Source organism: Oncorhynchus keta, chromosome 9 (assembly GCF_023373465.1).
Source record: "Oncorhynchus keta strain PuntledgeMale-10-30-2019 chromosome 9, Oket_V2, whole genome shotgun sequence".
In the NCBI taxonomy this organism is placed as follows: Eukaryota; Metazoa; Chordata; class Actinopteri; order Salmoniformes; family Salmonidae; genus Oncorhynchus; species Oncorhynchus keta.
In genome coordinates, this window is record NC_068429.1 from 4157721 (window position 1) to 4184704 (window position 26984).

The 26984-nt window shown below is 45.2% G+C and overlaps 1 protein-coding gene across 1 annotated transcript in view; it reads right to left on the minus strand.

Moving 5' to 3' along the window:
- The window catches only part of LOC118380388 (netrin receptor DCC-like), a 689822-nt gene that overhangs the window by 50890 nt on the left and 611948 nt on the right, over window positions 1-26984 (minus strand). Inside the window, exons 25-27 of the mRNA XM_052526014.1 lie at window positions 23801-23917; window positions 15598-15771; window positions 6597-6854 (exon numbers count right to left, since the gene is read on the minus strand). Coding sequence (XP_052381974.1) covers window positions 6597-6854; window positions 15598-15771; window positions 23801-23917 — 549 coding nt within the window. The remainder of the gene's footprint in view (window positions 1-6596; window positions 6855-15597; window positions 15772-23800; window positions 23918-26984) is intronic.

Consider the following 26984-nt stretch of genomic DNA (forward strand, 5'->3'; position numbering starts at 1 on the left):
ACTGACTAGGTATCCCCTTTCCAACTGACTAGGATATATCCAACCCCAACTGACTAGATATCCCCCTTTCCAACTGACTAGGTATCCCCTTTCCAACTGACTAGGTATCCCCCCTTTCCAACTGACTAGGTATCCCCTTTCCAACTGACTAGATATCCCCCTTTCCCTTTCCAACTGACTAGATATCCCCCTTTCCAACTGACTAGATATCCCCCTTTCCAACTGACTAGGTATCCCCTTTCCAACTGACTAGATATCCCACTTTCCAACTGACTAGATATCCCCCCCCTTTCCAACTGACTAGGTATCCCCCTTTCCAACTGACTAGGTATCCCCTTTTCCAACTGACTAGGTATCCCCTTTCCAACTGACTAGATATCCCCCTTTCCAACTGACTAGATATCCCCCTTTCCAACTGACTAGATATCCCCCTTTCCAACTGACTAGGTATCCCCCTTTCCAACTGACTAGATATCCCCCTTTCCAACTGACTAGATATCCCCTTTCCCTTTCCAACTGACTAGATATCCCCCTTTCCAACTGACTAGATATCCCCCTTTCCCTTTACAACTGACTGGGTATCCCTCTTTCCAACTGACTAGATATCCCCCTTTCCAACTGACTAGATATCCCCCTTTCCCTTTCCAACTGACTAGATATCCCCCTTTCCCTTTCCAACTGACTAGATATCCCCTTTCCAACTGACTAGGTATCCCCCTTTCTATCCCCCTTTCCAACTGACTAGATATCCCCTTTCCAACTTTCCAACTGACTAGATATCCCCTTTCCAACTGACTAGGTATCCCCCTTTCCAACTGACTAGGTATCCCCTTTCCAACTGACTAGATATCCCCTTTCCAACTGACTAGGTATCCCCTTTCCAACTGACTAGATATCCCCCTTTCCAACTGACTAGATATCCCCTTTCCAACTGACTAGATATCCCCCTTTCCAACTGACTAGGTATCCCCTTTCTTTCCAACTGACTAGATATCCCCCTTTACAACTGACTAGATATCCCCCTTTCCCTTTCCAACTGACTAGGTATCCCCCTTTCCAACTGACTAGATATCCCCCTTTCCAACTGACTAGATATCCCCCTTTCCAACTGACTAGATATCCCCCTTTCCAACTGACTAGATATCCCCCTTTCCAACTGACTAGGTATCCCCCTTTCCAACTGACTAGGTATCCCCCTTTCCAACTGACTAGATATCCCCCTTTCCCTTTCCAACTGACTAGAGGTATCCCCCTTTCCAACTGACTAGATATCCCCCTTTCCAACTGACTAGGTATCCCCCTTTCCAACTGACTAGATATCCCCCTTTCCAACTGACTAGATATCCCCCTTTCCAACTGACTAGGTATCCCCCTTTCCAACTGACTAGGTATCCCCCTTTCCAACTGACTAGGTATCCCCTTTCCAACTGACTAGGTATCCCCCTTTCCAACTGACTAGATATCCCCTCCTTTCCAACTGACCCCCTTTCCAACTGAGGTATCCCCTTTCCAACTGGTATCCCCCTTTCCAACTGACTAGATATCCCCCTTTCCAACTGACTAGGTATCCCCTTTCCAACCTTTCCAACTGACTAGATATCCCCTTTCCAACTGACTAGATATCCCCCCTTTCCAACTGACTAGGTATCCCCCTTTCCAACTGACTACTGACTATCCCCTTTCCAACTGACTAGGTATCCCCCCCTTTCCAACTGACTAGATATCCCCCTTTCCAACTGACTAGGTATCCCCCTTTCCAACTGACTAGATATCCTTTCCAACTGACTAGGTATCCCCCTTTCCCCTTTCCAACTGACTAGGTATCCCCCTTTCCAACTGACTAGATATCCCCTTTCCAACTGACTAGGTATCCCCCTTTCCAACTGACTAGGTATCCCCCTTTCCAACTGACTATCCCCTTTCCAACTGACTAGATATCCCCCTTTCCAACTGACTAGATATCCCCTTTCCAACTGACTAGGTATCCCCCTTTCCAACTGACTAGGTATCCCCCCTTTCCAACTGACTAGATATCCCCCTTTACAACTGACTAGGTATCCCCTTTCCAACTGACTAGATATCCCCCTTTACAACTGACTAGGTATCCCCCTTTCCAACTGACTAGATATCCCCCTTTACAACTGACTAGGTATCCCCCTTTCCAACTGACTAGGTATCCCCTTTCCAACTGACTAGATATCCCCCTTTCCAACTGACTAGTATCCCCTTTATCCCCCTTTCCCTTTATCCCCCTTTCCAACTGACTAGGTATCCCCCTTTCCAACTGACTAGATATCCCCTTTCCAACTGACTAGGTATCCCCCTTTCCAACTGACTAGGTATCCCCCTTTCCAACCTTTCCAACTGACTAGGTATCCCCTTTCCTTTCCAACTGACTAGGTATCCCCTTTCCTTTCCAACTGACTAGGTATCCCCTTTCCAACTGACTAGATATCCCCTTTCCAACTGACAACTGACTAGGTATCCCCCCCCCTTTCCAACCCTAGGTATCCCCTTTCCAACTGACTAGGTATCCCCTTTCCAACCTAGATATCCCCCTTTCCAACTGACTAGATATCCCCTTTCCAACTGACTAGATATCCCCCTTTCCAACTGACTAGTATATCCCCCTTTCCAACTGACTAGGTATCCCCCTTTCCAACTGACTAGGTATCCCCTTTCCAACTGACTAGGATATCCCCTTTCCCTTTCCAACTGACTAGATATCCCCTTTCCAACTGACTAGATATCCCCTTTCCAACTGACTAGGTATCCCCCTTTCCAACTGACTAGATATCCCCCTTTCCAACTGACTAGTATCCCCCTTTATGACTAGGTATCCCCCTTTCCAACTGACTAGGTATCCCCTTTCCAACTGACTAGGTATCCCCTTTCCAACTGACTAGGTATCCCCCTTTCCAACTGACTAGATATCCCCCCCTTTCCAACTGACTAGGTATCCCCCTTTCCAACTGACTAGGTATCCCCCTTTCCAACTGACTAGGTATCCCCCTTTCCAACTGACTAGATATCCCCCTTTCCAACTGACTTTAGATATCCCCCTTTCCAACTGACTAGGTATCCCCCTTTCCAACTGACTAGATATCCTTTCCAACTGACTAGATATCCCCTTTCCAACTGACTAGATATCCCCCTTTCCAACTGACTAGATATATCCCCTTTCCAACTGACTAGATATCCCCCTTTCCAACTGACTAGGTATCCCCCTTTCCAACTGACTAGGTATCCCCCTTTCCCCTTTCCAACTGACTAGATATCCCCTTTCCAACTGACTAGATATCCCCCTTTCCAACTGACTAGATATCCCCCTTTCCAACTGACTAGATATCCCCCTTTCCAACTGACTAGATATCCCCCTTTCCAACTGACTAGGTATCCCCCTTTCCAACTGACTAGATATCCCCCCTTTCCAACTGACTAGGTATCCCCCCCCTTTCCAACTGACTAGGTATCCCCCTTTCCAACTGACTAGGTATCCCCCTTTCCAACTGACTAGGATATCCCCCTTTCCAACTGACTAGATATCCCCTTTCCAACTGACTAGGTATCCCCTTTCCAACTGACTAGGTATCCCCCTTTCCAACTGACTAGGTATCCCCCTTTCCAACTGACTAGGTATCCCCCTTTCCAACTGACTAGATATCCCCCTTTCCAACTGACTAGGTATCCCCTTTCCAACTGACTTTCCAAGATATCCCCCTTTCCAACTGACTAGGTATCCCCTTTCCAACTGACTAGATATCCCCTTTCCAACTGACTAGATATCCCCCTTTCCAACTGACTAGGTATCCCCTTTCCAACTGACTAGATATCCCCCTTTCCAACTGACTAGGTATCCCCCCTTTCCAACTGACTAGATATCCCCCTTTCCAACTGACTAGGTATCCCCCTTTCCAACTGACTAGGTATCCCCCTTTCCAACTGACTAGATATCCCCCTTTCCAACTGACTAGGTATCCCCCTTTCCAACTGACTAGGTATCCCCTTTCCAACTGACTAGATATCCCCCCCTTTCCAACTGACTAGGTATCCCCTTTCCAACTGACTAGATATCCCCTTTCCAACTGACTAGGTATCCCCCTTTCCAACTGACTAGATATCCCCCTTTCCAACTGACTAGGTATCCCCTTTCCAACTGACTAGATATCCCCCTTACAACTGACTAGGTATCCCCTTTCCAACTGACTAGGTATCCCCTTTCCAACTGACTAGGTATCCCCTTTCCAACTGACTAGATATCCCCCTTTCCAACTGACTAGGTATCCCCCTTTCCAACTGACTAGATATCCCCTTTCCAACTGACTAGATATCCCCCTTTCCAACTGACTAGATATCCCCCTTTCCAACTGACTAGTATCCCCCTTTCCAACTGACTAGATATCCCCTTTCCCTTTCCAACTGACTAGGTATCCCCCTTTCCAACTGACTAGATATCCCCTTTCCAAACTGATATCCCCCTTATCCCCCTTTCCAACTGACTAGATATCCCCTTTCCAACTGACTAGATATCCCCCCTTTCCAACTGACTAGGTATCCCCCTTTCCAACTGACTAGATATCCCCCTTTCCAACTGACTAGGTATCCCCCTTTCCAACTGACTAGATATCCCCTTTCCAGGTATCCCCTTTCCAACTGACTAGATATCCCCCTTTCCAACTGACTAGATATCCCCCTTTCCAACTGACTAGGTATCCCCCTTTCCAACTGACTAGGTATCCCCTTTCCAACTGACTAGATATCCCCTTTCCAACTGACTAGGTATCCCCCTTTCCAACTGACTAGGTATCCCCCTTTCCAACTGACTAGGTATCCCCTTTCCAACTGACTAGGTATCCCCCTTTCCCCCTTTCCAACTGACTAGGTATCCCCTTTCCAACTGACTAGGTATCCCCCTTTCCAACTGACTAGGTATCCCCTTTCCAACTGACTAGGTATCCCCCCTGACTTATCCCCCTTTCCAACTGACTAGGTATCCCCCTTTCCAACTGACTAGGTATCCCCCTTTCCAACTGACTAGGTATCCCCTTTCCAACTGACTAGGTATCCCCTTTCCAACTGACTAGGTATCCCCCTTTCCAACTGACTAGGTATCCCCCTTTCCAACTGACTAGATATCCCCCCTTTCCAACTGACTAGATATCCCCTTTCCTTTCCAACTGACTAGGTATCCCCTTTCCAACTGACTAGGTATCCCCCTTTTTCCAACTGACTAGGTATCCCCCTTTCCAACTGACTAGGTTTTCCAACTGACTAGATATCCCCCTTTCCAACCTAGATATCCCCTTTCCAACTGACTAGGTATCCCCCTTTCCAACTGACTAGATATCCCCCTTTCCAACTGACTAGATATCCCCTTTCCAACTGACTAGATATCCCCCCCTTTCCAACTGACTAGATATCCCCCTTTCCAACTGACTAGATATCCCCCTTTCCAACTGACTAGATATCCCCCTTTCCCCAACTGACTAGATATCCCCTTTCCAACTGACTAGATATCCCCTTTCCAACTGACTAGATATCCCCTTTCCAACTGACTAGGTATCCCCCCTTTCCAACTGACTAGGTATCCCCCTTTCCAACTGACTAGATATCCCCTTTCCAACTGACTAGGTATCCCCTTTACAACTGACTAGATATCCCCCTTTCCAACTGACTAGGTATCCCCCCCCTTTCCAACTGACTAGGTATCCCCCCCTTTCCAACTGACTAGGTATCCCCCTTTCCAACTGACTAGATATCCCCTTTCCAACTGACTAGATATCCCCTTTACAACCCCTGACTAGGTATCCCCCTTTACAACTGACTAGGTATCCCCTTTCAACTCCAACTGACTAGATATCCCCCTTTCCAACTGACTAGGTATCCCCCTTTCCAACTGACTAGGTATCCCCCTTTCCAACTGACTAGATATCCCCTTTCCAACTGACTAGGTATCCCCTTTCCAACTGACTAGATATCCCCCTTTCCAACTGACTAGATATCCCCTTTCCAACTGACTAGATATCCCCTTTCCAACTGACTAGATATCCCCCTTTACAACTGACTAGGTATCCCCTTTCCAACTGACTAGGTATCCCCCTTTCCAACTGACTAGATATCCCCCTTTCCAACTGACTAGGTATCCCCTTTCCAACTGACTAGGTATCCCCCTTTACAACTGACTAGATATCCCCCTTTCCAACTGACTAGGTATCCCCCTTTACAACTGACTAGATATCCCCCTTTACAACTGACTAGATATCCCCCTTTCCAACTGACTGGGTATCCCCCTTTACAACTGACTAGATATCCCCCTGTACAACAGACTAGATATCCCCCTTTCCCTTTCCAACTGACTAGATATCCCCCTTTCCAACTGACTAGATATCCCCCTTTCCAACTGACTATCCCTCTTTCTGTAATATGTAAATATGAGACAATTAGATAAAAAAGGTCATTGTTCAGAAATCAGCCTTAAAACATTTGTTTTATATTCTTGGTTATATTGTCCATAGATGTGCATATGAAGGTCCACAGGTCATTTTATTGTATCACCCAACACTAGCGTCAAACCCAGTCCCTTACATTGGACTCACTTGAATGTGGCATCATGGGTGTGTAGACCTTGGGGTCGATGGTGCCCATGGGTGGAGGCAGGAGGGGATTGGCGAAGCTTCGTAGGGGGTGCGTGGGCCTGACGCAGGCGGTGGGGATGGTACGGGTCGAGGTACCTCCGACCTCCTCTGTGCCAGGGAGAGAAAGGTCCCCTTTACCTCCTACACCTGGCTTACTGCTACTGCTGCTGATCAAGGTCTGCTGTACCCCCAGCGTGGTGCTGCCCTCTGTCGATATCGCTGCACAGAGAGAGACAGAGAAACAGATGAGTTAGTTCCACCTGTTAGTTAATAAGTTTGCTAGTTAGTTAATTAGTTAGCACGTTAGTTAATTAGTTAGCTAGTTAGTTCCACCTGTTAGTTAATAAGTTAGCTAGTTAGTTAATTAGTTAGCTAGTTAGTTCACTAGTTAGTTAATTTGTTAGCTAGTTTGTTAATTAGTTAGCTAGTTAGTTAATTAGTTAGCTAGTTAATTAGTTATTATTTAGTTATTTAGTTATTTAGTTATTAGTTAGCTAGTTAGATCCACCTGTTAGTTAACAAGTTAGCTAGTTAGTTAATAAGTTAGCTACTTGGTAAATTAGTTAGCTAGTTAGTTAATTAGTTAGTTAATTAGTTAGTTCCACCTGTTAATTAATTTGTTAGCTAGTTATTATATTATAGTTGTCTATGATCGATATCTTGTAGCTATAAAAACAAAACAAAAAAATATCAAAATAGAAGTAAAGTTGTCTGTGTGTACTCTCTAGTATATGGACAGTAACCTCATGCTGAGACCCAGGGAGCCCTACTCCTAGTAACCTCATGCTGAGACCCAAAGAGCCGTACTCCTAGTAACCTGATGCTGAGAGACCCAGGGAGCCCTACTCCTAGTAACATCATGCTGAGAGACCCAGGGAGCCATACTCCTAGTAACCTCATGCTGAGACCCAGGGAGCCCTATTCCTAGTAACATCATGTTGGGAGACCCAGGGAGCCCTACTCCTAGTAACCTCATGTTGAGACCCAGGGAGCCCTACTCCTAGTAACATCATGCTGAGAGACCCAGGGAGCCATACTCCTAGTAACCTCATGCTGAGACCCAGGGAGCCCTATTCCTAGTAACATCATGTTGAGAGACCCAGGGAGCCCTATTCCTAGTAACCTCATGCTGAGACCCAGGGAGCCCTATTCCTAGTAACATCATGTTGAGAGACCCAGGGAGCCCTATTCCTAGTAACCTCATGCTGAGACCCAGGGAGCCCTTACTCCTAGTAACCTCATGTTGAGACCCAGGGAGCCCTACGCCTAGTAACCTCATGTTGAGACCCAGGGAGCCCTACTCCTAGTAACATCATGCTGAGAGACCCAGGGAGCCATACTCCTAGTAACCTCATGCTGAGACCCAGGGAGCCCTACTCCTAGTAACATCATGCTGAGAGACCTAGGGAGCCATACTCCTAGTAACCTCATGCTGAGACCCAGGGAGCCCTATTCCTAGTAACATCATGTTGAGAGACCCAGGGAGCCCTATTCCTAGTAACCTCATGCTGAGACCCAGGGAGCCCTATTCCTAGTAACATCATGTTGAGACCCAGGGAGCCCTACTCCTAGTAACCTCATGCTGAGAGACCCAGGGAGCCCTACTCCTAGTAACCTCATGCTGAGAGACCCAGGGAACCCTACTCCTAGTAAACTCATGCTGTGAGACCCAGGGAGCCCTACTCTTAGTAACCTCGTGCTGAGACCCAGAGAGCCCTACTCCTAGTAACCTCATGCTGTGAGACCCAGGGAGCCCTACTCCTAGTAACATCATGCTGAGAGACCCAGGGAGCCATACTCCTAGTAACATCATGCTGAGAGACCCAGGGAGCCATACTCCTAGTAACCTCATGCTGAGACCCAGGGAGCCCTATTCCTAGTAACATCATGTTGGGAGACCCAGGGAGCCCTACTCTTAGTAACCTCGTGCTGAGACCCAGAGAGCCCTACTCCTAGTAACCTCATGCTGAGAGACCCAGGGAACCCTACTCCTAGTAACCTCATGCTGAGAGACCCAGGGAGCCCTACTCTTAGTAACCTCGTGCTGAGACCCAGAGAGCCCTACTCCTAGTAACCTCATGCTGAGAGACCCAGGGAACCCTACTCCTAGTAACCTCATGCAGAGAGACCCAGGGAGCCCTACTCTTAGTAACCTCGTGCTGAGACCCAGAGAGCCCTACTCCTAGTAACCTCATGCTGAGAGACCCAGGGAGCCCTACTCCTAGTAACATCACGTTGAGAGACCCAGCGAGCCCTACTGCCAGTAACCTCATGCTGAGTCACCCAGGGAGCCCTACTCCTAGTAATCTCATGTTGAGAGACCCCGGGAGCCCTACTGCCAGTAACATCATGCTGAGTCACCCAGGGAGCCCTACTCCTAGCTCCCTGGGTCTTGTTGGCATGACGCTAATGTCTTGTTGGCATGACGCTAATGTCTTGTTGGCATGACGCTAAATGTCTGGTTGGCATGACACTAATGTCTGGTTGGAATGACACTAATGTCTTGTTGGCATGACGCTAATGTCTTGTTGGCATGACACTAATATCTGGTTGTAATGACACTAATGTCTGGTTGGAATGACACTAATGTCTGGTTGGAATGACACTAATGTCTGGTTGGCATGACGCTAATGTCTGGCAGCTTAAGATCGGTAGCCGAGCCATTCTATCTTTACTGTGCTATAGAGCTAGGGGTCCATTCTATCATTACACTGCTATAGAACTAGGGGTCCATTCTATCTTTACTGTGCTATAGAGCTAGGGGTCCATTCTATCTTTACTGTGCTATAGAGCTAGGGGTCCATTCTATCTTTACTGTTCTATAGAGCTAGGGGTCCTCTATCTTTACTGTGCTATAGAGCTAGGGGTCCTCTATCTTTACTGTGCTATAGAACTAGGGGTCCACTCTATCTTTAATGTGCTATAGAGCTAGGGGTCCATTCTATCTTTACTGTGCTATAGAGCTAGGGGTCCATTCTATCTTTACTGTGCTATAGAGCTAGGGGTCCATTCTATCTTTACTGTGCTATAGAGCTAGGGGTCCATTATATCTTTACTCTGCTATAGAGCTAGGGGTCCATTCTATCTTTACTGTGCTATAGAACTAGGGGTCCATTCTATCTTTACTGTGCTATAGAGCTAGGGGTCCATTCTATCTTTACTGTGCTATAGAGCTAGGGGTCCATTCTATCTTTACTGTGCTATAAAGCTAGGGGTCCATTCTATCTTTACTGTGCTATAGAGCTTTGGGTCCATTCTATCTTTACTGTGCTATAGAGCTAGGGGTCCATTCTATCTTTACTGTGCTATAGAGCTAGGGGTCCATTCTATATTTACTGTGCTATAGAGCTAGGGGTCCATTCTATATTTACTGTGCTATAGAGCTAGGGGTCCATTCTATATTTACTGTGCTATAGAGCTAGAGGTCCATTCTATCTTTACTGTGCTATAGAGCTAGGGGTCCATTCTATATTTACTGTGCTATAGAGCTAGGGGTCCATTCTATATTTACTGTGCTATAGAGCTAGGGGTCCATTCTATCTTTACTGTGCTATAGAGCTAGGGGTCCATTCTATCTTTACTGTGCTATAGAGCTAGGGGTCCATTCTATCATTACTGTGCTATAGAGCTAGGGGTCCATTCTATCTTTACTGTGCTATAGAGCTAGGGGTCCATTCTATATTTACTGTGCTATAGAGCTAGGGGTCCATTCTATCTTTACTGTGCTATAGAGCTAGGGGTCCATTCTATCTTTACTGTGCTATAGAGCTAGGGGTCCATTCTATCTTTACTGTGCTATAGAGCTTTGGGTCCATTCTATCTTTACTGTGCTATAGAGCTAGGGGTCCATTCTATCTTTACTGTGCTATAGAGCTAGGGGTCCATTCTATATTTACTGTGCTATAGAGCTAGGGTCCATTCTATATTTACTGTGCTATAGAGCTAGGGGTCCATTCTATATTTACTGTGCTATAGAGCTAGGGTCCATTCTATCTTTACTGTGCTATAGAGCTAGGGGTCCATTCTATCTTTACTGTGCTATAGAGCTAGGGGTCCATTCTATATTTACTGTGCTATAGAGCTAGGGGTCCATTCTATATTTACTGTGCTATAGAGCTAGGGGTCCATTCTATCTTTACTGTGCTATAGAGCTAGGGGTCCATTCTATCTTTACTGTGCTATAGAGCTAGGGGTCCATTCTATCTTTACTGTGCTATAGAGCTAGGGGTCCATTCTATCTTTACTGTGCTATAGAGCTAGGGGTCCATTCTATATTTACTGTGCTATAGAGCTAGGGGTCCATTCTATATTTACTGTGCTATAGAGCTAGGGTCCATTCTATCTTTACTGTGCTATAGAGCTAGGGGTCCATTCTATATTTACTGTGCTATAGAGCTAGGGGTCCATTCTATCTTTACTGTGCTATAGAGCTAGGGGTCCATTCTATATTTACTGTGCTATAGAGCTAGGGGTCCATTCTATATTTACTGTGCTATAGAGCTAGGGGTCCATTCTATATTTACTGTGCTATAGAGCTAGGGGTCCATTCTATCTTTACTGTGCTATAGAGCTAGGGGTCCATTCTATATTTACTGTGCTATAGAGCTAGGGGTCCATTCTATCTTTACTGTGCTATAGAGCTAGGGGTCCATTCTATATTTACTGTGCTATAGAGCTAGGGGTCCATTCTATATTTACTGTGCTATAGAGCTAGGGGTCCATTCTATATTTACTGTGCTATAGAGCTAGGGTCCATTCTATATTTACTGTGCTATAGAGCTAGGGGTCCATTCTATCTTTACTGTGCTATAGAGCTAGGGGTCCATTCTATATTTACTGTGCTATAGACTAGGGTCCATTCTATCTTTACTGTGCTATAGAGCTAGGGGTCCATTCTATCTTTACTGTGCTATAGAGCTAGGGGTCCATTCTATCTTTACTGTGCTATAGAACTAGGGGTCCATTCTATCTTTACTGTGCTATAGAGCTAGGGGTCCATTCTATATTTACTGTGCTATAGAGCTAGGGGTCCATTCTATCTTTACTGTGCTATAGAGCTAGGGGTCCATTCTATATTTACTGTGCTATAGAGCTAGGGGTCCATTCTATCTTTACTGTGCTATAGAGCTAGGGGTCCATTCTATATTTACTGTGCTATAGAGCTAGGGGTCCATTCTATATTTACTGTGCTATAGAGCTAGGGGTCCATTCTATATTTACTGTGCTATAGAGCTAGGGGTCCATTCTATATTTACTGTGCTATAGAGCTAGGGGTCCATTCTATCTTTACTGTTCTATAGAACTAGGGGTCCATTCTATATTTACTGTGCTATAGAGCTAGGGGTCCATTCTATATTTACTGTGCTATAGAGCTTTGGGTCCATTCTATCTTTACTGTGCTATAGAACTAGGGGTCCATTCTATATTTACTGTGCTATAGAGCTAGGGGTCCAGTCTATCTTTACTGTGCTATAGAGCTAGGGGTCCATTCTATCATTACTGTGCTATAGAACTAGGGGTCCATTCTATCTTTACTGTGCTATAGAACTAGGGGTCCATTCTATCTTTACTGTGCTATAGAGCTAGGGGTCCATTCTATCTTTACTGTGCTATAGAGCTAGGGGTCCATTCTATCATTACTGTGCTATAGAACTAGGGGTCCATTCTATCTTTACTGTGCTATAGAACTAGGGGTCCAGTCTATCTTTACTGTGCTATAGAGCTAGGGGTCCAGTCTATCTTTACTGTGCTATAGAGCTAGGGGTCCATTCTATCATTACTGTGCTATAGAACTAGGGGTCCAGTCTATCTTTACTGTGCTATAGAACTAGGGGTCCATTCTATCTTTACTGTGCTATAGAACTAGGGGTCCATTCTATCTTTACTGTGCTATAGAGCTAGGGGTCCATTCTATCTTTACTGTGCTATAGAACTAGGGGTCCATTCTATCTTTACTGTGCTAGAACTAGGGGTCCAGTCTATCTTTAGCTATAAGCTAGGGGTCCATTCTATCTTTACTGTGCTATAGAGCTAGGGGTCCATTCTATCATTACTGTGCTTACTGTGTCTATCTTTACTGTGCTATAGAACTAGGGGGTCCACTGTCTATAGAACTAGGGGTCCATTCTATCATTACTGTGCTATAGAACTAGGGGTCCAGTCTATCTTTACTGTGCTATAGAGCTAGGGGTCCAGTCTATCTTTACTGTGCTATAGAGCTAGGGGTCCAGTCTATCTTTACTCTGCTATAGAGCTAGGGGTCCATTCTATCATTACTGTGCTATAGAACTAGGGGTCCATTCTATCTGTACTGTGCTATAGAACTAGGGGTCCAGTCTATCTTTACTGTGCTATAGAACTAGGGGTCCAGTCTATCTTTACTGTGCTATAGAGCTAGGGGTCCAGTCTATCTTTACTGTGCTATAGAGCTAGGGGTCCATTCTATCATTACTGTGCTATAGAACTAGGGGTCCATTCTATCTTTACTGTGCTATAGAACTAGGGGTCCATTCTATCTTTACTGTGCTATAGAGCTAGGGGTCCATTCTATCTTTACTGTGCTATAGAGCTAGGGGTCCATTCTATCATTACTGTGCTATAGAACTAGGGGTCCATTCTATCTTTACTGTGCTATAGAACTAGGGGTCCTCTATCTTTACTGTGCTATAGAGCTAGGGGTCCATTCTATCATTACTGTGCTATAGAACTAGGGGTCCATTCTATCTTTACTGTGCTATAGAACTAGGGGTCCTCTATCTTTACTCTGCTATAGAGCTAGGGGTCCATTCTATCTTTACTGTGCTATAGAACTAGGGGTCCATTCTATATTTACTGTGCTATAGAACTAGGGGTCCATTCTATATTTACTGTGCTATAGAACTAGGGGTCCATTCTATCTTTACTGTGCTATAGAACTAGGGGTCCATATGAAACAAGATCTAAAGTACTTGTTGGTAAAAACGTCAAGCGTCTTGGACAGGGGGCATTCATTTTTGGTCTTTTTGTTTAACCAGTAAAACACAGTTGAGTTTAGAAACATATCTCCTCTCCTCTCCTCTCCTCTCCTCTCCTCTCCTCTCCTCTCCTCTCCTCTCCTCTCCTCTCCCTCTCCTCTCCTCTCCTCTCCTCTCCTCTCTCCTCTCTCTCTCTCATCTCATCTCATCTCATCTCATCTCATCTCATCTCATCTCATCTCATCTCATCTCTCCTCTCCTCCTCCTCTCATCTCATCTCATCTCATCTCATCTCATCTCATCTCATCTCCTCTCCTCTCCTCTCATCTCATCTCCTCTCCTCTCCTCTCCTCTCATCTCATCTCATCTCCTCTCCTCTCATCTCATCTCATCTCCTCTCCTCTCATCTCCTCCTCCTACCTCGTTTGCTCTCTCCATCCAGCCAAAGTCATTTCCCCGACACTGAAACAAACCTAATTCCCTGTTTTGGCCCAGCCTGAAGATTGCCCCTCGTCTTAAATTACAAGTATAGGTCAATATTGAGCTATAAGCCAATTACTTGGGCTTGTGTCCTGAATGGCACCTTATTCTTTAATTCATAGGCTGCACCTCCGTCACTCGGTCGAGCCGTCCCAACGTTCTCAAGCAGTCATCCACCCGCAGTGCCACAGTCATTCTGGACGGAGGCTAACAACTGTTTGTTACACTATAGTGTCCTTGGAAACATGATCACATTGATAAAGTTGGCAAATCTATAGTAGGAAACAACTTCGTCATCATCATGATCATGTCATCAAATTCTTAGTTTAGACAGATGGTAATGTTGTCATCAGCAGCAAAGTTCGTCAAAAGAATAGCGAGCAATGCTAACGTTTGCTAGCTAAGTTCTGGTGGTCTCGCCTCAATCTTAGCTAACGTTAAACTGCACCTGAAGACAATCTGGAGACGTCAAAATGATGACAGAAGGTTTTATCAGTGCTCAATACCAATCCTCAGTCGGGGGCGTCAGTCCCAAAACTTAACGTTAAAAAAAAACTAAATATAACCAAAATGTAGTGAACTGCATTTTACCAGGGCCCATAGGGTTATATAGGGGGTGTAAATGGCTAATACATCTTCTCTTGTCATTTACTTGCCTGGAAAAGGATGGCCTAAATGGCCCTAACACATAAGAGCAAGCATGGGAGTGAGACAGAAAAAGACAGTGCTAATGAGAAGTAAATGTCTGATAGAGAAATTGAGACCAGAGGCAAGAAGAGAGAAAGAAAGATAAAGAGCGAAGAGGAGGGATTGGAATGACAGGGAGGGAGGGAGGGAGGGAGGGAGGGAGGGGAGGGAGGGAGGGAGGGAGGGAGGGAGGGAGGGAGGGAGGGAGGGAGGGAGGGAGGGAGGAGGGAGGGAGGGAGGGAGGGAGGTTAAGAGGTGCAGACTCATTTTGGGAAAGTAAGAGAGAGAGAGAGAGAGAGAGAGAGAGAGAGAGAGAGAGAGAGAGAGAGAGAGAGAGAGAGAGAGAGAGGAGAGAGAGGAGAGAGAGAGAGATAGATAAGGAACAGAGAGAGGAGAGAGAGAGAGAGAGAGAGAAATAGAGGAGGAGAGAGAGCGGTCCAGAGGAGAGAGAGAGGGAGAGAGAGAGGACAGGGAGAGAGAGAGAAATAAAGAGAGAGAGAGAGAGAGTAGAGAGAGCAAAGAGAAGAAAGAGAGAGAGAGAGAAGAGAGAAGAGAGAGAGAGAGAGAGAAATAGAGAGAGGAGAGAAACAGCGAGAGAGAGAGAGAGAGAGAGAGAGAGGACTGAGTGAAGAGAGAGAGAGAGAGAGGAGAGAGTGAGTAGAGAGAGAGGAGAGAGAGAGAGGAGAGAGAAGAGAGAGAGAGAGAGAGAGAGAGGAGAGAGTGAAGAGAGAGAGGAGAGAGAGCGAGAGAGCGAGAGAGAGAGAGATAGATAAACAGTATAACAGAGAGAGAGAGATAGAGAAGAGAGATTGACATACAGAATGACTGTAAATGGTACTGACTTCCACTTGCTGTGTAGCTGCGGTCCACGGTGAGGCTGGGGAAGGGCATCGGTCTCAGGGTGAACTTGGGGTGAGTGGTCAAAGTACCATGGCTGTACCCGCAGGTGGGCGAGGACAGAATGCCAGGGTACTGGTTACCCTCCAGGGTTGGCACTGGGATGGCACTGACAACAGCTGGGTAGAGGGGAGGAGAGACAGGAAACATAATGACATCTCTCTCTTAAACAACAGGGTTAAAATAACCATATAAATATAGTGAGTATTGGAAATGACACCCGGTTCGTCCCATTTTGGGACACAAATGAAAACAGGTAAACAACAGCCACCGTTTAGACTAAAACAGGAAAACATTTCTAGGTCATCTAGCCCCTAGTAAAACTGTTTTATCCAAAGTAACTTACAGTACAGTTTATAGGATCAAGTAGCAACATTAAATCAATTAGCGACATTAAGGAATCAATTAACGACATTAAGGAATCAATTAGTGACACTATATAATCAATTAGCCACATTATAGGATCAATTAACGACATTAAGGAATCAATTAACGACATTAAGGAATCAATTAGCGACATTATATAATCAATTTGCGACATTATATAATCAATTAGCGACATAATAGGATCAATTAACGACATTAAGGAATCAATTAGTGACATTATAGAATCAATTAGCGGCATTATAGAATCAATTAGCGACATTATAGGATCAATTAGCGACATTATAGGATCATTATAGGATCAATTAGCGACATTTTAGGATCAATTAGCGACAAAGTAGTGTTGTGTACTCTGAATGGCGAACTGACTTCCTATAAACACAGAATTCGGGGAGGTTCTTATTGAAGAGAGATACTAAACACAACCCTACAGTAAGAGAGATACTAAACACAACCCTACAGGTAGAGAGATACTAAACACAACCCTACAGGTAGAGAGATACTAAACACAACCCTACAGGTAGAGAGATACTAAACACAACCCTACAGGTAGAGAGATACTAAACACAACCCTACAGGAAGAGAGATACTAAACACAACCCTACAGGTAGAGAGATACTAAACACAACCCTACAGGTAGAGAGATACTAAACACAACCCTACAGGTAGAGAGATACTAAACACAACCCTACAGGTAGAGAGATACTAAACACAACCCTACAGTAAGAGAGATACTAAACACAACCCTACAGGAAGAGAGATACTAAACACAACCCTACATCATCTAAAGACGGACTGATACAGGCCTGGCCTCATTTTAGCTGAAAAACTTTTTTTTTTTAATGATTTCCATTTATGCAAGGCTGTTCCCAACATGGAATTAGACAGGCAGGCAGGCAGGCAGGCAGGCAGGCAGACAGGCAGACAGACAGACAGACAGACAGACAGACAGACAGACAGACAGACAGACAGACAGACAGACAGATGAAAAATACTGGAGAACTAGTGACTGACTGAGCCTTGACCTTGAAAAGAGCCCTGAGGGCTTCAAGAAGAGGGAAGAGAGGAGGGAGAGTGGGATGGAGGAGGGAGAGAGGAGGGAGAGTGGGATGGAGGAGGGAGAGAGGAGGGAGAGTGGGATGGAGGAGGTAGAGAGGAGGGAGAGAGGAGGGAGAGTGGGATGGAGGAGGTAGAGAGGAGGGAGAGAGGAGGGAGAGTGGGATGGAGGAGGGAGAGAGAGGGAGAGTGGGATGGAGGAGGGAGAGAGGAGGGAGAGTGGGATGGAGGAGGGAGAGAGGAGGGAGAGTGGGATGGAGGAGGGAGAGAGGAGGGAGAGTGGGATGGAGGAGGGAGAGAGGAGGGAGAGTGGGATAGAGGAGGGAGAGAGAGGAGGGAGAGTGGGATGGAGGAGGGAGAGAGGAGGGAGAGTGGGATGGAGGAGGGAGAGAGAGGAGGGAGAGTGGGATGGAGGAGGGAGAGAGGAGGGAGAGAGGAGGGAGAGTGGGATGGAGGAGGGAGAGAGGAGGGAGAGAGAGGAGGGAGAGTGGGATGGAGGAGGGTGCTTTGCTGTTAAAACGCCCAGGGTACTCCACACAGAGAGAGATCACTATCTCTTAAACTGTCTCCGACCTGGAGGGGAGAAATAATTGTCTGGTGTGTTTGTGTGTGTGCACGTGTGTGTGTGTGTGTGTGTGTGTGTGTGTGTGTGTGTGTGTGTGTGTGTGTGTGTGTGTGTGTGTGTGTGTGTGTGTGTGTGTGTGTGTGTGTGTGAGAGAGATCTTTCTCCCATCTATCACTTCTAGAGTCTATCACAATAGGATCCATCTGTACCTCGCAGCATCCGGAGCAGCTTTCATTATGCTGTCAATGTGACTTCCATTACACAGGAGTTCACTGTACTGTCGTCCTGACTGCTGAGACTACTGAGACTACTCTCACTGTACTGTAGTCCTGACTGCTGAGACTACTGAGACTACTCTCACTGTACTGTAGTACTGACTGCTGAGACTACTGAGACTACTCTCACTGTACTGTAGTACTGACTACTGAGACTACTGAGACTACTCTCACTGTACTGTAGTCCTGACTGCTGAGACTACTGAGACTACTCTCACTGTACTGTAGTCCTGACTACTGAGACTACTGAGACTACTCCCACTGTACTGTCGTCCTGACTACTGAGACTACTCTCACTGTACTGTAGTACTGACTACTGAGACTACTCTCACTGTACTGTAGTACTGACTACTGAGACTACTGAGACTACTCTCACTGTACTGTCGTCCTGACTACTGAGACTACTCTCACTGTACTGTAGTACTGACTACTGAGACTACTCTCACTGTACTGTAGTCCTGACTACTGAGACTACTCTCACTGTACTGTAGTCCTGACTACTGAGACTACTCTCACTGTACTGTAGTCCTGACTACTGAGACTACTCTCACTGTACTGTAGTACTGACTACTGAGACTACTGAGACTACTCTCACTGTACTGTCGTCCTGACTACTGAGACTACTCTCACTGTACTGTAGTACTGACTACTGAGACTACTCTCACTGTACTGTCGTCCTGACTACTGAGACTACTCTCACTGTACTGTCGTCCTGACTACTGAGACTACTCTCACTGTACTGTCGTCCTGACTACTGAGACTACTCTCACTGTACTGTCGTCCTGACTACTGAGACTACTCTCACTGTACTGTCGTCCTGACTACTGAGACTACTCTCACTGTACTGTCGTCCTGACTACTGAGACTACTCTGACTGTACTGTAGTCCTGACTACTGAGACTACTCTCACTGTACTGTCATCCTGACTACTGAGACTACTGAGACTACTGAGACTACTCTCACTGTACTGTCGTCCTGACTACTGAGACTACTGAGACTACTCTCACTGTACTGTAGTCCTGACTACTGAGACTACTCTCACTGTACTGTAGTCCTGACTACTGAGACTACTGAGACTACTGAGACTACTGAGACTACTCTCACTGTACTGTCGTCCTGACTACTGAGACTACTGAGACTACTCTCACTGTACTGTAGTCCTGACTACTGAGACTACTCTCACTGTACTGTCGTCCTGACTACTGAGACTACTCTCACTGTACTGTAGTCCTGACTACTGAGACTACTCTCACTGTACTGTCGTCCTGACTACTGAGACTACTCTGACTGTACTGTAGTACTGACTACTGAGACTACTCTCACTGTACTGCAGTCCTGACTACTGAGACTACTCTCACTGCACTGTAGTCCTGACTACTGAGACTACTCTCACTGTACTGCAGTCCTGACTACTGAGACTACTCTCACTGCACTGTCGTCCTGACTACTGAGACTACTGAGACTACTCTCACTGTACTGTAGTCCTGACTACCGAGACTACTCTCACTGCACTGTCGTCCTGACTACTGAGACTACTCTGACTGTACTGTAGTACTGACTACTGAGACTACTCTCACTGTACTGTAGACCTGACTACTGAGACTACTCTCACTGTACTGTAGTCCTGACTACTGAGACTACTCTCACTGTACTGTAGACCTGACTACTGAGACTACTCTCACTGTACTGTAGTCCTGACTACTGAGACTACTCTCACTGTACTGTAGTCCTGACTACTGAGACTCCTGAGACTACTGAGACTACTCTCACTGCACTGTAGTCCTGACTACTGAGACTCTCACTGTTTTACTGCTGCAACCTCATCTTTCTGATGAGAAGAGGTCATAATCTGAGTTGATTATCAGATTATGAGATTAGGATTAAATGGGTCTACAGAGTCAATCCCAGATGATTAATCCAATTAATCCAAATGATATTAGTGAGATTAATTGATGTCACTTGTGTTATGTCAACATTCTAATTACGATGCGTTTCTGTCTGAACTGCGGTCTAATTACGATGCGTTTCTGTCTGAACTGCGGTCTAATTACGATGCGTTTCTGTCTGAACTGTGGTCTAATTACGATGCGTTTCTGTCTGAACTGCGGTCTAATTACGATGTGTTTCTGTCTGAACTGTGGTCTAATTACGATGCGTTTCTGTCTGAACTGTGGTCTAATTACGATGTGTTTCTGTCTGAACTGCGGTCTAATTACGATGCGTTTCTGTCTGAACTGTGGTCTAATTACGATGCGTTTCTGTCTGAACTGTGGTCTAATTACGATGTGTTTCTGTCTGAACTGTGGTCTAATTACGATGTGTTTCTGTCTGAACTGCGGTCTAATTACGATGTGTTTCTGTCTGAACTGCGGTCTAATTACGATGTGTTTCTGTCTGAACTGTGGTCTAATTACGATGTGTTTCTGTCTGAACTGTGGTCTAATTACGATGCGTTTCTGTCTGAACTGTGGTCTAATTACGATGCGTTTCTGTCTGAACTGCGGTCTAATTACGATGTGTTTCTGTCTGAACTGTGGTCTAATTACGATGCGTTTCTGTCTGAACTGTGGTCTAATTACGATGCGTTTCTGTCTGAACTGCGGTCTAATTACGATGCGTTTCTGTCTGAACTGTGGTCTAATTACGATGCGTTTCTGTCTGAACTGTGGTCTAATTACGATGCGTTTCTGTCTGAACTGTGGTCTAATTACGATGCGTTTCTGTCTGAACTGTTTCGTTTCTGTCTGAACTGTGGTCTAATTACGATGTGTTTCTGTCTGAACTGTGGTCTAATTACGATGCGTTTCTGTCTGAACTGTGGTCTAATTACGATGCGTTTCTGTCTGAACTGTGGTCTAATTACGATGTGTTTCTGTCTGAACTGTGGTCTAATTACGATGCGTTTCTGTCTGAACTGTGGTCTAATTACGATGTGTTTCTGTCTGAACTGTGGTCTAATTACGATGTGTTTCTGTCTGAACTGTGGTCTAATTACGATGTGTTTCTGTCTGAACTGTGGTCTAATTACGATGCGTTTCTGTCTGAACTGTGGTCTAATTACGATGTGTTTCTGTCTGAACTGTGGTCTAATTACGATGTGTTTCTGTCTGAACTGTGGTCTAATTACGATGTGTTTCTGTCTGAACTGTGGTCTAATTACGATGTGTTTCTGTCTGAACTGCGGTCTAATTACGATGCGTTTCTGTCTGAACTGCGGTCTAATTACGATGCGTTTCTGTCTGAACTGCGGTCTAATCACGATGTGTTTCTGTCTGAACTGCGGTCTAATCACGATGTGTTTCTGTCTGAACTGTGGTCTAATTACGATGTGTTTCTGTCTGAACTGTGGTCTAATTACGATGCGTTTCTGTCTGAACTGTGGTCTAATTACGATGCGTTTCTGTCTGAACTGCGGTCTAATTACGATGTGTTTCTGTCTGAACTGTGGTCTAATTACGATGTGTTTCTGTCTGAACTGTGGTCTAATTACGATGCGTTTCTGTCTGAACTGCGGTCTAATTACGATGCGTTTCTGTCTGAACTGTGGTCTAATCACGATGTGTTTCTGTCTGAACTGTGGTCTAATTACGATGTGTTTCTGTCTGAACTGCGGTCTAATTACGATGCGTTTCTGTCTGAACTGTGGTCTAATTACGATGCGTTTCTGTCTGAACTGTGGTCTAATTACGATGTGTTTCTGTCTGAACTGTGGTCTAATTACGATGCGTTTCTGTCTGAACTGCGGTCTAATCACGATGTGTTTCTGTCTGAACTGCGGTCTAATTACGATGTGTTTCTGTCTGAACTGCGGTCTAATCACGATGTGTTTCTGTCTGAACTGCGGTCTAATTACGATGTGTTTCTGTCTGAACTGTGGTCTAATTACGATGCGTTTCTGTCTGAACTGTGGTCTAATTACGATGCGTTTCTGTCTGAACTGCGGTCTAATTACGATGTGCTTACGACATTCCTTCATCCTTGGCTAATACATCTAACGTCACAACGTTGGCGGTGGTGCTGCGTCAGCATTCAGGACGATGTTAAAAACCCACATCTGTAACCTCCTCCTTTGGCCTCTCTCTCTTTTAACAACAAACAATGTGTTCGATACACATTACTGCACAGTAATTAACGAGCTGCCCTGATGAGGGTCTGCTTAAAGCACGGACAGAGTGGATATATGCCATCTACAGTATATAGATCAACAGGAATAATCATCGGCATCTTTCATAATCAAACAATCCAGACAATTATTCTCACAAGAACCCCTGGGAGAACGAAGCCAACTGAAATGTGTCCCTGTTCTGGTCCCTTAGAAGATCCTTGATGGTGGAAGGGACGTGAGACACCTGCAGTACCCTGCAGTGTGAGTGAGAGACCACAGTGTGTGTGTGTGTGTGTGTGTGTGTGTGCGTGCGTGTGTGTGTGTGTGTGTGTGTGCGTGTGCGTGCGTGTGTGTGTGTGTGTGTGTGTGTGTGTGTGTGTGTGTGTGTGTGTGTGTGTGTGTGTGTGTGTGTGTGTGTGTGTGTGTGTGTGTGGTGATCCCATGCTGTGCAACGGCTATCAGGAGTGTGATGGGCATGCCCACTAGGGTTCAGGTAGGTAACTACTGAGCATGCCCACTGGGGTTCAGGTAGGTAACTACTGAGCATGCCCACTGGGGTTCAGGTAGGTAACTACTGAGCATGCCCACTAGGGTTCAGGTAGGTAACTACTGAGCATGCCCACTGGGGTTCAGGTAGGTAACTACTGAGCATGCCCACTGGGGTTCAGGTAGGTAACTACTGAGCATGCCCACTAGGGTTCAGGTAGGTAACTACTGAGCATGCCCACTAGGGTTCAGGTAGGTAACTACTGAGCATGCCCACTAGGGTTCAGGTAGGTAACTACTGAGCATGCCCACTAGGGTTCAGGTAGGTAACTACTGAGCATGCCCACTGGGGTTCAGGTAGGTAACTACTGAGCATGCCCACTAGGGTTCAGGTAGGTAACTACTGAGCATGCCCACTAGGGTTCAGGTAGGTAACTACTGAGCATGCCCACTGGGGTTCAGGTAGGTAACTACTGAGCATGCCCACTGGGGTTCAGGTAGGTAACTACTGAGCATGCCCACTAGGGTTCAGGTAGGTAACTACTGAGCATGCCCACTAGGGTTCAGGTAGGTAACTACTGAGCATGCCCACTAGGGTTCAGGTAGGTAACTACTGAGCATGCCCACTAGGGTTCAGGTAGGTAACTACTGAGCATGCCCACTGGGGTTCAGGTAGGTAACTACTGAGCATGCCCACTGGGGTTCAGGTAGGTAACTACTGAGCATGCCCACTAGGGTTCAGGTAGGTAACTACTGAGCATGCCCACTAGGGTTCAGGTAGGTAACTACTGAGTATGCCCACTGGGGTTCAGGTAGGTAACTACTGAGCATGCCCACTAGGGTCTCAGGTATAACACAATGGGTTTGTACCCTGTAGACACAGCGAGTCCCCTGTCACTTTTCAGGATGCTAGTCGTTGTGCCGGATGGGAACGTGCTGTCTGATGGGTGCTCACAAATGGACAGTGTGGTCAGAGAGACCAATCACGACCAACCAGGAATAAGGTTCAACTAATCAGAATCCAACAACCGTAGCCTCCCTCCAGACCTGCTCATTCTACAATCCAGATGAGACTGTCTGTCTATGTTCATTCTACAATCCAGATTAGACTGTCTATGTTCAGTCTACAATCCAGATTAGACTGTTTGTTCAGTAATAACTGATCCAGGAGATGAGTCTACCTTCCCGTTAGAGGGCCTGTCATCTCAGGAGTCTGCATCCTGCCAGCCACATCTCTGATCTGAGCTCAGTGGAGTCAGTCTGTGTTGTTAACTTACTGGTGTTGCAAGGCTGAGAGTCCATGGGGATCAACAGCTTGGTACGCGTCGCCCTCCTGTCAGCTAGAGAGCGCTCTAACGTTGAGATGCAGCTGGAAGCCTCATCGTTGTCTCCGCCTGGAAGGAAAATCATTATTGTATGTATTGTCTATTGTTGAAGTTTTGTTGACATTTTATTATTGTACTCAGGGATCCCTTGTAAATAACATTCATTTTTTTTCATCGGGATTCCACCTGTCTAAATGAACGGATGCAGGGGGTAAAAAAGAAGAAGAAGAACAAGGAGTAGAACCAATGACAAGTAGTGTCTAGGCAGGGGTCGGCAACCTTTAGGGGTCGGCAACCTTTAGGGGTCGGCAACCTTTAGGGGGTCGGCAACCTTTAGGGGTCGGCAACCTTTAGGGGGGTCGGCAACCTTTAGGGGTCGGCAACCTTTAGGGGGTCGGCAACCTTTAGGGGTCGGCAACCTTTAGGGGTCGGCAACCTTTAGGGGTCGGCAACCTTTAGGGGTCGGCAACCTTTAGGGGTCGGCAACCTTTAGGGGTCGGCAACCTTTAGGGGGTCGGCAACCTTTAGGGGTCGGCAACCTTAGGGGTCGGCAACCTTTAGGGGTCGGCAACCTTTAGGGGTCGGCAACCTTTAGGGGTCGGCAACCTTTAGGGGTCGGCAACCTTTAGGGGGTCAGCAACCTTTAGGGGGTCAGCAACCTTTAGGGGTCGGCAACCTTTAGGGGGTCGGCAACCTTCAGGGGTTGGCAACCTTTATGACTTGAAGTAATTTTGGTTAAAAAAAATAAATAAAATAAAAAATAACAAGAAAACGTTTTTTTTGAGGGATGCCGCACAAAAAAACAAATGTGAGCCATTTTCATGCCTAATAGAGTCAATATCTGATATTCAACACCCCAGATAGCAGTCGGCTCCAATTACCAAGGAATCTAGTATTGGGTGAAGACGAGAGGGGAGAATTAAAGTGAACATACAGCAGGCTACAGCAGAGATGTTACATATTTGTTTTTCGTTGCAGAGAGGCTCCTTCTCATCATCCCTCAGCTCTTCCTCCTCCCTCTGGTTCGACCAAAAAACCACTGTCTACCAGACGACGGGAGAAACTCTAGTGGCTCTTCATTACTTCAGCCTCATGCACCAATTCAAGCTGCTGCTCCTATTACAAGAGAACGTGAAAATATTCCTTGATATTTATTTGAAAAGGACACCAGATGATAATAATAACACTATGTTGGGAAGTGGAAAGGCTGGATAAGGAGTTTTTAAGGCTCATAAAAGGGTTGACATAAAATGAATAAAATCTTAAACATGAATTCGCTCGTAAAAACAGCAGCTCTCGGCTGTATTTGTTGACAGCTGTTCTCTAGTGATAAGTTTTGAAATCTCACAAAAGGGTCAACTTCCATGTGGGCTGGTGGAAGCTGCAGACACAGTGATTTGATTGGCCCTGCAGTAGGCCCATAGGTGCACTTGATTTTGCACTCAGGGACCGCCGGCAGGCGGAGTTTGTACTTTCAGGCACATGAAATGAAATGGTTCTAATAAATGAGGAACACTTTGACTATCCGGCGCCTAAGGGGGGTCTAAAAATAACCAGGAAGTCGTGAGGGGGAGGGTGAAAAGCTGCATAAAGCTCAGGAGCCACGGGTTTGCCGACCCCCTGGTCTGTGGAGTGTGTGTTTAGTAGCCTCCCTCGGCAACCAACGTGAAAATAAACAAATACATTTGTATCAGAACAGATTTAGACTATTATTGCCTTTACTGCCTTGTTAAATATAACACCAAAGTCCTCTTTAATATCTGGATAAGAATCAAATCGATTAAACATTCTGCATTTTCATCACAGACATATTATGAACAGAGATATTATGAACAGAGATATTATGAACAGACATATTATGAACAGAGATATTATGAACAGAGATATTATGAACAGAGATATTATGAACAGAGATATTATGAACAGACATATTATGAACAGACATATTATGAACAGAGATATTATGAACAGAGATATTATGAACAGAGATATTATGAACAGAGATATTATGAACAGACATATTATGAACAGAGATATTATGAACAGAGATATTATGAACAGAGATATTATGAACAGAGATATTATGAACAGACATATTATGAACAGAGATATTATGAACAGAGATATTATGAACAGAGATATTATGAACAGAGATATTATGAACAGAGATATTATGAACAGAGATATTATGAACAGAGATATTATGAACAGAGATATTATGAACAGAGATATTATGAACAGAGATATTATGAACAGAGATATTATGAACAGAGATATTATGAACAGAGATATTATGAACAGAGATATTATGAACAGAGATATTATGAACAGAGATATTATGAGCAGACATATTATGAACAGACATATTATGAACAGAGATATTATGAACAGAGATATTGATAATGAACTTCGTCTGTTGTTTGTAGAGAGTCAGACCGAAATGCAGCGTGTAGGTTACTCATGACTTTTAATGAAGAAAATGCTGCACATGAAATAACTGAAGAAGAAAACAACAAACGAGTGAAACTAATACAGCCTATCTGGTGACTAACACAGAGACAGGTACAATCACCCACGAAATACAACGCGCACTCAGGCTACCTAAATACGGTTCCCAATCCGAGACAACGAGAATCAGCTGACTCCAATTAGGAATCGCCTCAGGCAGCCAAGCCTAACTAGACACACCCCTAATAATACACACTCCCAATTAATACAAACCCCAATACGAAATACAACATATAAAACCCATGTCACACCCTGGCCTACCCAAACATATAACAAAAACACAAGATACAATGACCAAGGCATGACAGATATTATGAACAGACATATTATGAACAGACATATTATGAACAGAGATATTATGAACAGAGATATTATGAACAGACATATTATGAACAGAGATATTATGAACAGAGATATTATGAACAGACGTATTATGAACAGAGATATTATGAACAGAGATATTATGAACAACATCACAGAGCCACCTTCAATGTGAAGAGATACTTTTAAAGAGAGAATGATGATAACAGAAGGTGACAATTTCCCCCTCAGAGACAGTTTATCCTATCCTTCTTCTCTCTTTTCTGATGCATTTTTTCCTTTAAAAACAATCGAGAATGTATTGTTT